The 18,232-nt window shown below is 54.3% G+C and overlaps 1 protein-coding gene across 1 annotated transcript in view; it reads right to left on the minus strand.

The window, feature by feature from the left end:
* Nucleotides 1–18,135, minus strand: part of FBXO42 (F-box protein 42) — a 47,234-nt gene extending 29,099 nt beyond the window's left edge. Inside the window, exons 1-2 of the mRNA XM_069034844.1 lie at nt 18,024–18,135; nt 1,957–2,223 (exon numbers count right to left, since the gene is read on the minus strand). Coding sequence (XP_068890945.1) covers nt 1,957–2,206 — 250 coding nt within the window. The 5' untranslated portion in view covers nt 2,207–2,223; nt 18,024–18,135. The remainder of the gene's footprint in view (nt 1–1,956; nt 2,224–18,023) is intronic.
* Nucleotides 18,136–18,232: the final 97 nt, after the last annotated feature.

An 18,232-nucleotide genomic window follows, 5' to 3' on the forward strand; every position in this document is an offset into this window, starting at 1 on the left:
GCCCCTGCTCCCCTCAGCACACCCTGAGGAGCAGCATCCCTTCCCTCAAGGGACCTCAGAGGACAAAAAATGCACAATAATAAATTTTTAAGAGTGTGGATGCAGCTGCTGCCCAGGGACCTGAGGAAAGTAGGAGAGGAGATATCAGTGATAAAAATCAGCAGGGATGCTCCAAGGCTGCCACTAATTCTGTGTGAGGGTGCTGGGAGGGGCCAGAGGCTGCTGCCTGAGGAGACAGAAGGGTCTGGAGAAGGTTTTTGGCAGCAGCAGCAGCTCAGCAGACACTTGGTGGCACCTGCACTGAGGATGCCACAACCTGCCAAGAGTTCTTCCCCGAGCCCTGTGCCAGGAACGCCCTCAGCAAGAGATCCCACTCCGGGATATAAAGCAGGAAGGGTTTTTTTTAATAAGAAAATAAAGCCTGGGGTCCTCAAGGAGCTGATGCCTGAGAGTCACACGGGAAACGGAACGCGAGCTCCAGGACTGCACAGCAGATGCATCCTGGCAAACAGGAAAAATTAACCAGGAGAACACAAATCAATTGTTTACCTCGAGTGACCTCGCTGGGCACAGCTCACAGGTGGTGCTTACAGACCCTTTTTTGGCTGGAATTGCCCCAGAAAGGCCCAGCTGCCCAGCACCACTTGCCCCCTGAGAGGTGACACAGCCCAAGGCCACGCTGTGCCTCGGGCTGCTCATCCCTGCACTCCAGGGGTGTTTCCCACATCCCTCTGGGCTGAATCCCAGGTGTTTGTCCATTCCAGCTGCATCCCTTGCAGGCCGCTCCAGGAAACAGCCAAGCAGCCACTCTGGGGCTGCAGCACTCAGAAAAGTCCTTTCCCCAGGGCTGTGGGAAGCTGCTGCCCCAAAATTATGCACAGAAAGTGTCATTTTGGGCCATGCTCCCTGCTGGGTAGCTGTGTTTCTTTAACCTCCTGCTCACCTCTGGGCAAAGCGGGAAATCAGCCTGGAATCTGAGCAATCCTTTCAGGTGAGGAGAAGTCCATAAATGAGCCATCACCCCACAAACAGCCAAGGGCATTCCAGAAGGAACACATTCCCCTCGTGCAGCAACGTGTCCCATTTCCTAGGATCTAACTGTGCTCTCCTCTGGAACGCCTCGTTTTTTAAATGAAGCTCGTGATTAAAGCGTGCACCCAACAGAACCGTACCAGAAACCACCCCGTGTATTAAAATAAAATGAAGCAGAAGGTTCTGCTCGTATCCTTGTCCAAATTCTCCCTCCTTATTTGCTGTGTCATACTTCTCCAGCACAAAAATACCCCCACGAGGCTCTGGAGTGAATGCTGTGCGGAGGCAAAGGGAGGATCCGTGTCTCAGGGCTACTCTTTCAGGAAGCTGGAATATGCACATCTCTACTCATGCAGATTTTATATTCCAGCAGAGCCCTAAGAACCAGAGCCGGGGCTGTTTCCAGCTTTGGGAATGTTAATTACCGAGCAAGACGCAAACGAAGCACAATTAAAGCCACATTAGCCATGGGACACTGGCAGGGACTCCGGGGAGGAAGCTGCAATCCAAGTGCAGCACTGGGAGCATCCAGAGGCAGCAAAGGAGCTGCTCTTTCCTGGGCCTGGGGCTGTGTTTCAGTTTGGGCTGGAAGAGACCTCAAAGCTCATCCAGCTCCAAACCCCTGCCGTGGGTGGAACCTTCCACTATCCCAGGTCACTCCAAGCCACGTCCAGCCTGGCCATGGGCAGGCCAGGGAGGGGAATCCACAGCCTCCCTGGGTTTTCCACCCCGAGAGAGGCTGAGGGGTTCAATTCTGCACCGCTACAGCCCCGCCTTGAGCAAAGCCAGGGACCCCAGGGATGTCTCTGGGACTTCACACAAGTCAGATTTCATTTGAGGGGAAAACAAGAGGCAAAGGTAAAAGAGAGCCGGGCTCCAGATCCCTGTTCCCACAGTTAAAGAAAGGCGCTGCCAGCACGGTACCTTTGATCAGTCGATACCACTGTTTGCAGACGAGGGCGGCGGTTTTGTGCTCCTGGTAGGGAGAGAGGAAGGACAGGATATATTCCAAAACCTCTTCTGGGAGCTCCAGCATCGATCTGTTGTGCCTGGGCTCCTCCGGCTCCAGCTTGGCGTGGGGCTCGTCCTCCTGCTCCATCGTCCCTTCCAGCACGGCGTCCTCTGGATCCACGGCCATGAACCCATCATCGTCACTGTCCGAGGAGCTGGCCATGGCATTCCACGTCACCGCTGGGAAAAGGGACAAGGGGCAGGTCACAGAGAGAATCAGGAGCACCAGAAGCGCACTGAGAGGGGCGTGCCACACCAGAGGGCTCTGGCACAGCCAACACCGAGCGGAGGACGTGGGGTCTGCAGCTTTGCAGCAGCTGAGGGAGGTTTAGAACGGCGTTTTCGCAGGTCACTCCATCTCTCCCCACCCTGCTGCTGCCTCCAGTTGGAAGCAGAGAGCCAAAGCAAAGCCCTGGAGCTGCTGCTCCCTCGCTGGGCACAAGGAGACATCGCCCTGCCCTGCCCTGCCCTGCACCGTGGGGCCCAGATGGGATGGGAAAAGGGCTCCCTGTGGAATCCTACCCAGGGTGAGATAGGAGCACGGCGACATTCACAGTTCCTCCACCCCTGTGGGACCTGTTCTACCAGCGAGGCTGTTTTACCCCAAACAACTCCCTGTGGGGGAAAAACTCCCTGCCTCGTTGCCACCCCCCTTCTCCTTTCATTTGTGAAATACCTGCACACAGCCCTGGCTGGCAGAAGGTGAGGAAAGCCAGTCCCTGGGGATTTACTGCTGATGGAAGGCTGGGATATCAGAGGTTGTATCTCCAGCTATTCCCAACATCCCAGTGTAAGGCGACGCCTCGATGACAGAAACGTATCGTGAAATAAATCCACCTTAACGAGGGGCTGTGTCCAATTTGGGCAGCTGGCACCCTGTGAGGTTAAATCCAGGCCTGTTGCTGCAGGACAAATCCCTGGACTCTATTTCCTGGGAAGCAGCCAGCCTGTCTTGAGGAGAGCAGCAACAGCTTCCCCTTCCAAGGTGGCTGAGCAAACACCAAGGGAGGCAACTGCTCCCTGAGTGCTCCTGGATCAACAGCCCAAACCACAGGAACAGCCCCCGAGGATGACACGGGGCTTTCTTTTCCCTTTTTATCCTTTCCTAGCATGAGGAAAGGACCCAAACCAGGGCGAGCTCCCAGCCCTTGCATTGCTCAGCATGAGCTTCTCCCAAGTCCACGAGGCAGAGGCTGCCCAGCCATCCCCTGGTCCTGAACTGACCAGGATTACTGGATGCAGATCCACACAGTCCAGTAGGATAAATCCAACCTGCAGCAAGCCCAGGAAGCAAACCAGCTCCTTGAGAGGGAAGACAAGACACAGCTTTTCCCCAACATCCTCCAATATAAGAATATTATTATTTTTTCCAAACCCTTACTATCCCAGAAAATCCAGCTGGAAGGAATTTAAGTTATCGGTGTCAAGGTTTAACGTGGGTTACTCAGCATGATAAAAATCCCGATCTAGAAATACCCTGATATAGAAATATCCTGATACAGAAATATCCTGATAAACAAACCCTGTTAAACTACATCGACGTGGGTCATCGACCTGATTTATAAACATGGTTTATTTATCGGGAATAACCTGAGCTGTTGGGTACAAATCCAGAGTTTTCCCATCCCAGCAGAGCCGTGGGAATAGCAGGTGGTGGAGACAAGGAGAGGAAAAGCTTTCCATGGCAACCAGTTGAGGGCCAGGAAAATGACAGGCGGCAGCATCAGTCCCCACTTCTGTCACGTTCCCTGATGAAGCAGTTGGGAATATCCACGGGGCTGTCAATCTTTGGGAGGAAGCACGGCGGAACTCGGCGCAGAGCTCGCATCCCAGCAGATGCTCCGCGCGTTTCCCGTGTCAGAAATCCCTGCTGGAGTCGGTGTTGTGACAGGGGAGGCTGGAACCCAAGCGCTGTGACACGGGCGCTGCTGCCGCTGCCGGGAACCCGCCTTACGCAGCAGAAAAGGCACGAACTCCCAGGGACTGAGGGATGGAAAACGGGGTGGGGGGAAAGTGGAATTGTGCAAAAAAATAATGAAAGAATGCAGGGCTGGGCCTTTCCCAAGCAAAGGCATCCATGGCTGGGAAGTGCCTGTCCTGGATTCCGTCCTGAGCCAGCGCTGCCAGTGCTCCAGCCTCAGACGGGGCTGTGCTGCAGCCTTGGGATGCTTGGAGGGTCTGTCCCTCCCTCACGGGCCCGGGAACACGGAGCAGCTCCCCAGGAGCTGTTTCACACCCCAAAACATGCCAGAATCCTGAGCAGGAGGGCTTTGCCTCTGGCCCAGGGACAGTGGGACCCTGCGGATGGCGACGCCAGGGCTGGGGGGTTGTCAGCACCACGTGTGATCCCAGCAGCTTTTATTTGTCCTTTGTCCTTTAAATAATGTCCAAATCCTGCTGGAGGGAGTCATGGGAAGTGTGGGAATGCACACCCACTAGAAAGAGGGGTTTTCCAGCTAGTAAATCTCTATTTGGATCCTCTGGAGTGGGCTCAGGAATAACCCCACACAGCAGGCTGATCCCAGGCACAGAACCACAAAAATCATCTCTAAGGCTGGTTTTAAAACAGCAGGAGGAGCCCCAAACAGCAGATCTGAGGATGGAGAAGCTCCACTGAGTTTTGTCTGCCCTTCCCAAGCCACTTGATAATATTATAACTATTCCAAAGCATTTCCTTTGCTAAATCCTTGTTTCCTAAACATTTGAGCATAAGGAATAACCATCCTCGGAGTTTTCACACCCACTCCGTGTTCTTTTTCGGAAGGAAAGCAAGGCCAGCAATAAACTCAGCTCCCAAAAGGCTGTCAAAATAACCCTCCAAGCTTGACCTGCCACGGATGTGGATTTTGTTTGCAATGATGGGCAGGGAATAAGCAAAGCGCTGACCTAAAACCCTGCTGCAACACAGAAAAATGAAAAAGAACCTGGGCAGCTGGCAAGAACGAGATAAAGCATCCCAGCCGCTCCTGTTGCCAGTTATTCAGCAGAACCTGGGAGAAAATCCCACACCTGGGGTTTTGCTGGTTATTCCAAGAGCAGAACCAAGCATTCCTGCATTTTCTGGGGATGCAAGAGGTGCTTTCTGCTTCATCCTGGCTCTCCAGGTGCTCCCTGCTTGCACCATGCTGGGCTCCACTTTGTACCTGGGCTAAAATGAATCTCTGAGCACTCAAAAAGCTGCAACAAAGAGATTTAAGCAGTTGTGTCTCATCCCAAGGTAGCTGCAGTCCAGTTAACTCCGGGATTGGCTCGATCCCTGAAAATACCAACACAGTCCCCCAAACACTCCCTTATATTCTGCACTCCAGAGCCCTCCTGATCCCAGAGAAATGCCTCTATATTCCAGCACTAGGAAGGTTTTGGGGTGTTCAGGAATCAGCCTGGAGCCGGAACAAGGAGGAATTGCAGCTGCTTCCCAGAACCCGAAAGGAAACGCTGGAAGGGCGCTGGGAGCGGAGCTCTGCCGGCGCCGAAGGAATTTGCCTGCCCTTACCTAAAAGCTGCATCTCTGCCAGCTGGCAAAACATTTCATAATCCTTTTCCTCCTTTTAGAGCACTTCAATTTTCCCTCTCTCCCCTCCTGAAATTAGTTAAGAACCTGCTATTTATTCCTAAAGTAATTATCTGGAACAAACAGCTGAGGAATATAAAATGCAGGCAAAAATAACCCCACCGGGTTGGAGCACTGCTCAAAACCTGCTCCTGCAAATCCCCTCTTGATCCAAGGAGGTTTTCCTACCTGCAGGCACCTCTCCCCGTCCCATGGACCCCAAATCCCAGCCGTGGGTGGCACTGGTGGTTCCCATCTCGGGCTGCCTCCTCTTCTCCACAACTTCCAGCTGCTTTAAGAAGCGCTTGAACCCGCAGGGTTTTTGACCTGCCTTTTTTCTCCCCCTTTTTTTACGGATTTTAAGGGAAAAAAGCCTCCAGGGCAAAGCTGTTGAATGGCAATGAAAGGCTGAGCAGCGGTCCTGAGTCAGAGCCCTTCACACACACACAGGAATGCTCATCTTCACAGGCCACGAGAAGTGGAGGAGCTGCGCTGTTCCCACGGGGAACAAAACATTCCAGGTGTGTGAAAGGACCCAGCCCTGGCTGGCAGAGGGCTTGGGCTGAAGGAGAGAGGCATTTAATTGTGCTTGGCAATCAGGAGCTCTGGTGGTAATTTAGGGGTGGAAGGCAGTGACTGTCTCCAACCTGCTCCAGACTCTTCCCCATACTCTGGAATTGCCTCTTCCGCGTGCCAGCGGCTCCAGGAGGGCACCTGGGGAGACACTCACACTTCTGGCTGATTCCCTTCCCCAGTTCAAACAAAAATCCTCTTCCATCAGACAGAAACGGTTCATTTTTCCTTGAAAAAAGTCCTATCTGTGTAAGAAGGATTCTTTCTACATTTTTCAGTATTTCAGCGTTTGTCTCCCCAGCTGTGCTGTCAAGGACTTCACCTGCGGCTTTCCCTGCTCCCAGTTTGGCCCTAAAAGAAGCCCTGAGGCCTTTTCTGGGGTGAAAAGAGGAAAATGCAGCACTGTTTCTGAGGAGAAGCACACTATTTCATAAAAGCAGCTGCACAGGGAGGAGAGGTCCGTAGGGATAAACACCATTAAATAAAACCATGTTCCCGGTCCTCCCAAACCTGCAGCAGCTGGAGCTGATCCTTTTGGAAATCAACTGCTGGGCAAGCTCAACGGTGGGGGAAAAAAAGCAGATTTTAGTCAAAAAGAAGAAAAGAAAGCCTTTGGGAAGCTGTGGGATGAGCAGCATCCTGTCTGTGCTGAGCGAGACCTCGGGAATACCAGCACCATGGATGCTCCTTACCCCTGCAAAACAGGCAATTCCAAAAGTTCTTTGAAGATCAGCTTTCCCACTTTTTTTTTTCCAACAGGAATTTGTTTTTCCTTCATACAAGTCACCCAGGAAAAGAAAGGATTCCTAAATTCTATCCGCAAGGTTGAAAATCCCAACATTTCTCTGTCAGCACAAGCTCCCTGTGCTGGTTTTGCCTGCTAGAACAGAGGGTTTAGGGACTTTGGGAAAAAATTCCAAATTACATCATTTTTACTGATGCCCATTGTCCTGGAACAGCATCACTGCAGCTGAATTTTGGCTGGTATTTCTGCAATCAAAAGGTGTAAAGATCCCAGGAATTCCTCCCAGCCCAGTGATGTGCTGACACTCTGCTATTCCAGATTCCTGCTCGGTTTTTTCCACGCTTTCAGCTAAAAAACGAGCAGCGATGTAACATTACAGAGCAGGATGTACTGCACAAACAGCACAGCAACCTACCAATAAATCCTGCTGAATCTGTTTGCCCACAAAATGAGTGCACTGAAAACCAGAATCAAAGTGTGGGGGTTTATTCTGGATTTATTCTTGGACTACAGATCAGGGAGCTGGCGTTTGAGGGAGTTTTTGGTGTGGGGTTCACAGGAAAAGGGGAGGCAGCAGAGTTTAATGACACCACACTTGAGGTGTATGTAGGGAAACTATTATTATTATTATTATTATTATTATTATTATTATTATTATTATTCCTCAGAAATGGCTCCAAAGCTTAATAAAATATTAATAAATATGCAGGGAATTTATAATGGGACCATGAGGAAAACCCTTCAGCTGACCCAAAATCCAGCCCAGTTTTGCTCACGTGGAAAACCAGTCTGAAAACACAATTCCTGTGAGTTCTGTATTTCCCATCCCACACCAAAAAAGACAATCCCTAAATATCCCTGCGGAATGCCATGGAAAAAGCCCAAATCTCCACCACCCACCACCCCCTCCACTTGTTACAGATGTGTTTGGGATTTGGAGAATTCCCAGGTTTTTGGACAATATTGTTACCCTCAAAACACCTTAACTTGTTTCAAACCTGCCAAAACCTGGCCTGCCAAGCCCTGGCAGCACAAGAGGAGCTGCTCCGCTGTTCCCTCTTCCCGTGCTCCTGAAATCCCCTAAATTTTGTAGGAAATGAGGAGGATTTCGGGCTCACACGCTCCCTCTGCCGGCTCCCGCCAAGCCCTTAATTCCAATTATCCTCACCTCAACTTCTCCCAGCAAACAAATCCTGTTCCATTTGCAAACTGAACTCCTTGTGAGCCCCAAAACCCGGAGTAACGCCTCATCAAGCAAATAAAAGGCTTTGAGGCTGGAAAACGGAGGTTTTTCCAAGGAAAAGGGCAGCTGCTCCTCCCGGTGTAACATCTGCTGTGGGAGGATGAACTTTACGGGATAAAAACATCCGATGGGATTTATCCAAACCTGCTCAGGATGATTTCCTGGCAAGAAATCCTGAGCAAACACACACTGGGAGATCCTGGGAATTCCTGTCACCTCTCCCTTCATTAAGAGAGCACAGGAGCTCCCGGACAAGCTCTTGGAAAGCTGTGGATGATTCTCTGGAGGACAGCCTGTGAGAATGTCACAGCATTCCCCAAGTTCTACAGACACCCAAAACCTCCCAAAGTCACCCAAACTGGTTCATCTGCGCAAACGAACTGAATTTATGACGGAACCGCGAGGAAAACACGGCCGCTGACCTAAAACCCAGCCCACTTCTGCTCATGTGAGACATCAGCCTGAAAACATAGCTGCTGTAGCTTCTGGATTTCCATTTCCACCCAGCCCAATGCCCATGTCCACGTTCCAGCTGCCCGGGCGGAATAATTAAATGAGAAACGTGGCCGTATCTTAGGAAAGGGCTTGTTAACGAAACATCCCAACATACTGAACGACTTCATTCCCCATTTTCTGCCAGGCTGCGTTAGGCACCCGTGGGATGATTTGGTCACAATCTGTTCTGTGCACAGCAGAACAGGGGTGCCGAGGGCGTCTCCCAGCACGGCTCCCCGCGAGGCGCTGGCCCCGGCGGAAGCCGCGGTGCCCACGTGTCCCGCGAGCAGCGCCACAGGAAAGGCGAGTGCCGGAGCTTCCTTGGCCGGGAGAGCCCTGGATCACATCCACCCCTGCAGCTCCTCCAGCCCAACAGGCAGCTGGGCCAGCAGGAAAATGGCATTTCCTACCCCTGCACCGCTCGGGATGGGAGGGTCAGACCTCTTCCTCCTCTGTCTCCAGGATTTTGAGCTCTCTTGCCTTTGCTGAGGACACTCCCAGCCCCTCTCCAGGCTTATGGAGCTTGGAATGATTTGAGATGGGAGGGACCTTAAAGCTCATCTTGTTCCACGGGCAGGGACACCTTCCGTTATCCCAGGTGGCTCCAAGCCCTGTCCAACCTGGCCTTGGACACCTGCCAGGGATGGGGCAGCCACAGCTGCTCTGGGCAACCCTCACAGGGAAGGATTTCTTCCCAAAATCCCATCTGAACCTACTGGATCCCAGAGCAGGATCTTTGAGACCTTGCTGCTCCTGCTGAACCAGGCAGAGAGGGGCAGCAGGATCAGGAATTAGTGAGAGGGAAAGCAAACGGTGTAAGCCTTGTTCCCAAAAATCCACCGAGGGACGGACACACGACTCCCTTCAGAAACCACCAGCACTTCCAGAGGCTGGGAACAATCATCATTCACACCCTCACTGCAGCACTGTCCACGTAACCCAGGCAATCTCTGGTGGGACAACCAGGCAAGATTCTGGTGTCCAACACTGCTGCAAAATTCAGGTTTAAGGTCTCGCTGTGGGAATGAAGGATGGGGTTTCCGGAAAATGAAGTCAAGCCCAGCCAGGTCAAGGTCAGGGTTTTCCCGCTGTGGGTGCTCACACTCCAAACTCTGGTTCTCCATCACAACGTGGTCTTTGGCAGCACTCACACATCCATCACAGAATCATGGAATTGGTGGGGCTGGAAAAACCCTACACAATCATCGAGTCCATCGTTCCCCCAGCACTGCCATGCCCCCACTAACCCACGTCTCCAAGTGCCACATCCACTTGTTTTTGGAACACTTTGCAGGACGGTGACTCCAGCACTGCCCTGGGCAGCCTGTGCCCGTGCCTGAGTGCCCTTTCCTCATCAAGGACCACACAGAATCCCCAAGGCTGGAAAAGCCCTCCCAGACCATCGAGTGCACCCTGTGCTCGATGCCCACCTTGTTCCCAGCCCAGAGCACTGAGTGCCACAGCCAGGCCTTCCTTGGGCACCTCCAGGGATGGGCACTCCAAACCTCCCTGGGCAGCCCCTTCCATGACAAAATTCCTCCTGGCCTCCACCCTGAGCTTCCCCTGGCTCAGCCTGAGGCCGTTCCCTCTCCTCCTGTCCCTGTTCCCTGGCAGCAGAGCCCGACCCCCCCGGCTGCCCCCTCCTGTCAGGGACTTGTGCAGAGCCACAAGGTCCCCCCTGAGCCTCCTTTGCTCCAGGCTCAGCCCCTTTCCCAGCTCCCTCAGCCTCTCCTGGGGCTCCAGCCCCTTCCCCAGCTCTGTTCCCTGCCCTGGACTCGCTCCAGCCCCTCCATGTCCTTCTTGTCCTGAGGGCCCCAGCACTGCCCCAGGACTGGAGGTGCCCCAGCAGGGCCAGCACAGGGGACGGGCACTGCCCTGGGCCTGTGCCCACACTGGGCTGGGACCGCCCAGGGGCCGTCAGCCTCTTGCCCACCTGAGCACTCCTGGCTCATGTCCAGCTGCTGGCACTGGCAGAGGAGTTGGGGGAGTAACAATTTTATTTTTGCCATAAACAAAGTTATTCTTCAGCCCAGCTTCACCAACCATGACCTTCCTCTCTCCATTAAAACACACAAGTCACGAACAGCCTCCAGCCCTTTCACCTGAAGCAAAGATGAGCTCAAGGCTATTGACTTTCAAGCCATAAAAAGAGAAGGATATACTGGAAAAAAACCCGTTTTATTGTAGCCTGGGTGGCCAAGGTTTGATTTGAATCGATACCCAGAGCTTTCAGACGCACTGCTGACTTGGCAGCAGCGCTGATGCAATGTTTTTGTTAGCAAGCAGGACACCAGGATATCCAATACCATCTCCACATGGACATCATCAGGGATGAGCACCACAAACTGATCTCAGCTCCTGGGCTGTGACAGAGGAGCGTGTCAGACACACCCAAACAGTGCTTTTGTGATGCCCACTGGCTGTGTCTCACATCAAATCCATCTGGGTGCCACCTTCACACCCATCCCCGCCATTCCCGAGGTGGAGCCTTTGATGGAAGCTCCCGGCCAGGATTAACCACCCCAAGCACTGCCCAGGAGCAGGGCTGGATCACACGGAGGGAGTTTAAAGGCAGATCTGTTTGCTAAACACACTCCAACCATATGGAAGGTATTTTCCCTCTCTCAGGTGGAACAAAAGGAGTTTCCATCACAGACAGACAGACACCTGGTCTGGCCACAGAGACACAACCTGAAACACATTCCAGACTTCCACATTCCAGCAGTTAACCCCATTTTGCAGGTAAAGGAACAAAAGCCACGAGGAGCTGGGGTCAAGCAAACCCTGACCAGCACTGGCATTCCGAGAGCAGAGGTTTCCAGCTCCCTGAGCTGTGCTGCTGCTCCTCCAGAGTTCAGATGGATGTGCAGACAGCTGGAAACAGAACCTGAAGGGAGCTGACAACAAACACGGGAAGGGACTTTTTACCAAAGCCTGGAGTGCCAGGCCAAGGGGGAACGGCTTCCCAGAGAGAGGAGGTTTAAATGGGATACTGGGAAGGAATTGTTCCCTGTGAGGGGCCTGGCACTGGGTGTCCAGAGCAGCTGTGGCTGCCCCTGGATCCCTGGCAGTGTCCAAGGCCAGGCTGGACACTGGGGCTTGGAGCAGCCTGGGACAGTGGGAGGTGTCCCTGCCCATGGCAGGGGTGGCACTGGATGGGCTTTAAGGTCCCTCCAACCCAAACCATTCCACGATTCTTTGATGCCCTAATCAAAACCTAAAAAGTTGATGGGAAGGGTGGTATTCCTGAAAAGCAAACACAGTGTTCAGCGCTTCCATGACCCCCATGGAGGTGCTGGAGTGTGCAAACTCCAAACGTGCTGGAATTCATGGCTGGGCTTTTTTAGCAGAAAACATGAATTAGGGAGGGCAGACACCCGCCAGCCTCTGGAGATTTCAGGCTATGGAGGCCTCGCTGTGCTGTGCAATGGGGATGGAGAGAAGAACCTACGAGCCTAAAGGTCCATGGCTGAGATGTTGGTGTGGGCAAAGGGCAGTGCCAGAGTCTGGGAAAGAGGGAAATACTGGCTTCAAGATGGGACTGACTTTGAGGCATCACAGTTCCTTGCTCAGAATCCCAGGGGGGTGATGTGAGCTCCGTGACTTGCAGCCAGACAGCATCCCTTTGATTCCCTGTCAGTGGGGCTGGGAGCTGTTCTCCCGGAGCTCCAGCTCCTGCTGAACACATTGCACAGAGCCACGGAACGTCCTCAGCCAGGAGGGACCCACAAGGATCATCCAGTCCAGCCCCTGGCCCTGCACAGACCCCCAACAACCCCACCCTGGGCACCCCTGGCAGCGCTGGCCAAATGCTCCTGGAGCTCTGGCAGCCTCGGGGCCGGGACCATTCCCTGGGGAGCCTGGGCAGTGCCCAGCACCCTCTGGGGGAAGACCCTTTCCCGATATCCAACCTAAACCCTCCCTTGACACAGCTCCAGCTGCTCCCTCAGTCCTGTCCTGGTCACAGAGCAGGGATTGCAGCTGCCCCTGCACACTTCTCCCACAAACCAGCCCCTTGGCGGGGGGAAATCCCAATGAGTTCCCAGCAAACAGCAGGAAGTGAGCAACAGAGGACTGCTTGGAATCTTTGAGGGGGTAAAGCAGATGGGAAGGGATGGATACGAGGTGCAGAACAGCCCCGGGGTGGCGGCAGTGCAACCCTGTTATTACAGAACTGGAAGGACTGCTCTGCGAGCTCTCTGAGCCCAGGCTTGGAAGGAGGGAGAAACTGGGACTAAATCCCCAGGGAATCTCGGCACAGAGAGGTGTGAGGGGCTGGGAACAGCACCCACAAACCACCAGCAAACCCCAAACACAGCTGAGCCGGGACAGGAAAATACAGCCCAGGGATTCCATTTGAAACAGATTTCATGAGTTTGACCCACCCAGTGGGCTGGAGGAGGATTTGCTGCAGTTTCCACTCGTTTGAGCGGAATAAATAAGAGCATTTGCTCTTATTTTGTACAGGATTTTCTTATTCCTCAGCTAATGGGAAACACTATGCATGGAGAAGCAGAAGCACTGGATATTGGGGATGAGGAAAGCAGGAGCTATCCTTCCGTCCTTTGTGCCATGCCTCGAGCCTGCTTGTTTAGGGAGGCTTAAATATTAAATACTAAGAAAGAGACAAAAAAAAAAAAAAGCAGCAAATCCTTATTATGTTAATTAGCAAATAAAAATTCAGGGAAATCGTGCTAATTTCAAATTCATCTCTACCATTTAATGACAAAATGAGCTCCCCAAGAAGTCCCTTTGTTACCATCCTGTCACCCCAATAATCACCTTTAACCAGCTCTGTTCCGAGCAGGAGAACCGGGCAAATCCCAGATCATCCCATCTTATGGAACCCTGGGATCTCAAAGCATCCAGGAGTCCTGTTCAGAGCAGGCTAGAGCATCCCCTGTACACCTCCCGAGCCACAACGAGTCAGCATCCACAGAAACCTGAAGGTCTGGGAGGTTTCAGGAATTCCCAGCAGCTGTTGGGACTGGGAAAGAAAACACCCGGCCCAAAACCAGCTCTGGGAAGAGCAGGACGGATTAAAGGCGGCTGCTCGGAGGAACTGAACTCAGTAATTCCAGAATGGACGCAGTGATGCTGCTCCAGAGGGAGCTGCACTTGGTTCTCTCCTCTCTCCAGGTGTTCTGGGCAGGTGGCAAAAGGCTCTGATGTGCACCCAGCACTGGGGACAAGAAAAACCAGCGACTCCCAGGGCCAGCCCCTTCCCTGGAAGCTCAGCACGAGGGTAACGGCACCCAAAGGGTTCACGAGTCTCTTTTAAAGCACAAAGAAATCTCTTGGATCACTGCAGGCTCTCCAGAGTGACAAAAAACCCAGCTGGAATGATTAATCCGTGTCCCAGATTCCCTGACGTGAGAAGTTTGGGGATGGACAGTTCTTCCCACACTTCACAGAGAGATTCTGACATTTCTGAACTGCTTTTTACCCAGAAAACCCCGAATCATTCCTCAGACCAGAGATGATCTTCTGCCCACTGCAACCTAATGAGAGTCAAAATTATGGAATGGTTTGGGTTGGAAAGGACCTCAAAGCTCATCCTGTTCCCTGCCACGGACAGGGACACATCCAGGTTGCTCCAAGCCCTGTCCAACCTGGCCTGAACGAGAAGCTCCACATCAATAAAAGCAGCTCTGCCAACTTACCTTAAGCCTCCAAAACCCCAAATTATGACAAAACTTGCACAAGCACAAGACAAAATGAGCCAGGGAAGTGCTTCCAAAGGAGTCTGGAACCCAGGGAGAGATGCAGTGTGCTGGAATTGCCAATTGCTGGTGCCTGAACTGCATCCATGGGGGGAAAACGAGGATTCTCAGTCACAGATGTTGCAGTGGGAGTTCAGCAAGCAAAGACAAATATTTAAAGATTGCCATAGAAATGGGGGAGAGAACACAGTCCAGAGCAGCTCCTGAAACAGCAAATTCCTGAAGGGAAGAGCCCTGATTCCTGCAGGTTGCTCGACATGAGCCACGATTTTCACGTGGACGTGTCACCCCCGCTCTGCTTTGATCCGGCGACGCGAGCGAGTTCAAAAGGAATTCTGACCTGGATTTCCCAACTCCATCCCAAGCTGCGCTGGCTGCTCCGGGCAGCAGAGCCCTGATGCTGCTGGAGACAGCCCGGAGAGACGCCGGCAGCGCCACTCAGGGCGGAGAACGCGCTCTGGAAGGAGCTCCGACGTGGAGAAACCCCCCTGGAGCACACCAGCGCTTCCCTGAGTCCTCCTTCCAGCTTTTATCAGGATTTGGGCCAAACCTGAGCCTGGCTCTGGCTCCAACACCTTTCCTAAGCCCTCGCAGCCATCTCCAGGTGATGCTGCCTTTCCAAAGTCAAAGCCCGAAGCTTACCCACCTCCAGCCTTAGGAGAATCCATCAGGGCAAAGCCTGAATGGATGTTTTCCAACAAAGCCTGCCCTGACGGAATACACAGGGAAAAATCACTTCCCTCGGAGGCGCAGCTCTGTTTACACAGAGAGTGGGAAGCCTTTTCCAGCAGCCCTCGCTCACATCCTGTGGAAGTGGCTGGGATGGAAGCGGGCTGTGCCCAAACCCAACGCCTCTTGGAAGCCCTGGAAACAGAACTTCACGGAGCAGCCGAGTGCTGGGAATGCACAACCAGACCGTCCCCATCCTCCCACTCCAAACCTGCCGCTGCTGTCGCTCCTGGCAAACGTGAAGATTGCTGTACACATTAAATTCCCTGGGATTAAGGATGGGATAAGGAGCACATCCCGGCTCTCCTTGGGAGCAAACACCTCTCCAGAAGGTGCCCGGCGCAGTGGCTGAAATCCCCAAATCACAGGTCACACACGTTCAGCAGTGGGAATAAACCAACCCCACCTTCATTCCAAGCCCAGGCAGGGCAGGAACACGTGTCCTGCAGGTGAGATTCCTTCAGGGGCTCGAACGCAGGGAAAACCGGAGTCCCGGGGAATAAAGGCTGAAGCAAACTCAAATTAAAATTGAAAATCGCACACACTGCCTGTAAAAGTCCACGAGAGAAAATTATAAAACTGTCCAAAGCCCTTCCGAATCCAAGAGCTTCACCTGCCACCCCGGAAAAGAAACGCTGCCTGGGTGGAGTCACCTGTCAGGGAAAACTCCAGGGAACACAGCAGGAAAAACACGCACAAACATCCCTGCTATGCCAAAACAACCGCGGGATGTGGCTCTGCCGCTGCCTGAGCACGGAGACACAGCAGCCCTGGAGAACAGGATTGAATCCAACACGATGGAACAACACCGTGGGCAAGGCTGGCACCATCCTGCCTTGGAAGGAAGTGTCCAGGTTGGATGGGGCTTGGAGAGACCTGGACTAGCGGAAGGGATGGTCTGTAAAGCCCTTTTCCAACCTAAACCCTTCTGGATTCCACGAAATAGCTGCAGTTCTGCTCTCTTCTCTCCCAGCTGTGACACCAAGGAAAGACCAAGCCCAGGGGGACACAACCCAAGGGAACAATCCCTGTTTTCAGCCTTCCTCTGGCATCAGCATAAGGAAAAGGAAGGAGGGATGGTGGTGGGAACACGCAGGGCTGTGGGAATGGGGAAACCTCCCACTCTGGCACTTGATCTCCAGAAGGGCCAAGCCCCGGCTGCGGTCCTTGTGTCGCGATATAAAGCACTCTGTCAGGACACGGCAGCATCGCCCTCGAGCCGGGGCCTCCCGAGCCCGCCCGGGAGGCTCCGCTCCTGAAGGACAGGTGGGAAACGGCCCCTTCCCAGCCAGGGCACGGATCTGGGTCAGCAGCACCTCCACGGGAGCTCGCTGTAATTCCCGTCCCTTTCAGCCAAGGGGAAGCGCTCCAGCTGCTGACCCGAGCCGGCTCCCAGGGATGACTAAAGCCACTCGAACACAAACGGCATTCCCGGCGATGCCGGGCTTATCTCCCATCCCCGTTCCGCAGACAAGCATCCCGGCTCCCCTTTTGTTCCTGCTCCGAGCATTCCTCCGAGTTCGGGTCATTAACAGCGAGACACCCCGGCTCTGCTCCCGCTCCTCCAGAGAAATGCCCTGCCCCACGGGAAAACCCGACTGGAAAACGCGGCTGGAAAAGCCAAGAGGTTTGGGCAGATGAGATAATGCTCCTGCCGAGCCCCTGCAGCGGCTGCTCAGCCCAGCCCCGCCGCGACAAGAACGCGAGCCCAAATAAAGCCATTCCCAAAGCTCCGAGCGGAGATCGGCAGCGGAGACAATGGGGAGCAACACCCCAAAGCCCCGGGCACCGAGCCGGGCACCGAGCCGGGCACCGAGCCGGGCACCTCGGCTGCTCCAACACCGCAATTCCAGGACCGAAATCAATGGATGGACACACACCCGGCAGGCGGATCGAGGGGAGATGCGGATTCACACGGAGTTACGTGGAGAACAAGCGGAGACTGAGCCTCACCTTTGTTTTCACACGTACCCAGCGCGAGCTGAGGTTTTGGGGGCACCCCCAGCGCCCCCCAGCCATGTCTCGTTCCCCCCCAAAACCGCGTATTTTCCCCCCAAAAGGCCATGTGTGCACCCCTCCAAAGCTGTTTCCTCCCAAAGAGCCACGTTCTCCCCCTAAAAGCCGCATTTTCCCCCCCAAAAAAGCCGTTTCCCCCCCCACCGCCGGCACTGCCAGCCTGAGCCATGGCACTGCCCGACGCCAGCGCTGAATTTTGGGGAAACAGGGGGAAATGGGGCTTTTTTGGGGGGGGTAGCGGGGGGTATATGTCTTTTTTGGGGGAAGGATGGAGTTTGAGGGGCAAACACGGCTTTTAGGGGGGAAACATGGCTATTTTGGGGAAAACATGGCTTTTAGGGGGGAAAACAGAGATCTTAGGGAAAAAACGTGGCTTTCAGGGGGAAACACGAGGTTTGTTGGGGAAACATGGCTTTTAGGGGCAACGTATGGCTTTTTTGGGGAAACACGAGGTTTTTTTGAGAAATGCGTTTTTGGGGGGGGAACATGGATTTTAGGGGAGGGAACATGGCATTTTGGGGAAGAAACATTGGTTTCAGGTGGGGGAGCCTGGCTTTTTGGGAAGGAAACGAGGCTTTCAGAGGGGAAACACGGCTTTCGAGGGGGCAGGCTTTGCTTTCTCCCAGCCCTGAGGGAGCCCCCGGGGCCGCCTTCCCTCACACCCCGGAGCTGGGAAGGGGCTTCCCCCCTCCGAGAAGGGGCTACATCCCCCCCGTGGGCTCTGCCGTCCGCAGCGACCCCCCCAAAACGCTGTGAGGGGCTGGGAGAGGGGCTCCCCCCACCCTCCACCCTCAAATGTGGCCCCCTCCACACCAGGCCTGTCCCGCCCCGAGGGGCCCGTCCCGCCGACCCGCTCCCCGGGGAAGGGCCCCACCCAGGGAAGCCGCACCGCGGGGCCGCTCTCACCTGCCGCCGGGCCGGGCCGAGCCGGGCCGGGCCCTCAGGGCTGCGGGCGGCGGGGCCGCCGCGTCGCCCCGGTGACGGCTCCGACCGGCGCCGCCATCTTCCCTCCCCGCCCTCCCGCCGCCGCCCCGGCCGCGCCGGCCGCGCACTGCGCAGGCGCGGGACCGCCCCCCCGAGTCACGTGACGATGGGGCGGGAATGTGGGGGTGACG

The sequence above is a fragment of the Aphelocoma coerulescens genome, chromosome 21, assembly GCF_041296385.1.
Source record: "Aphelocoma coerulescens isolate FSJ_1873_10779 chromosome 21, UR_Acoe_1.0, whole genome shotgun sequence".
In the NCBI taxonomy this organism is placed as follows: Eukaryota; Metazoa; Chordata; class Aves; order Passeriformes; family Corvidae; genus Aphelocoma; species Aphelocoma coerulescens.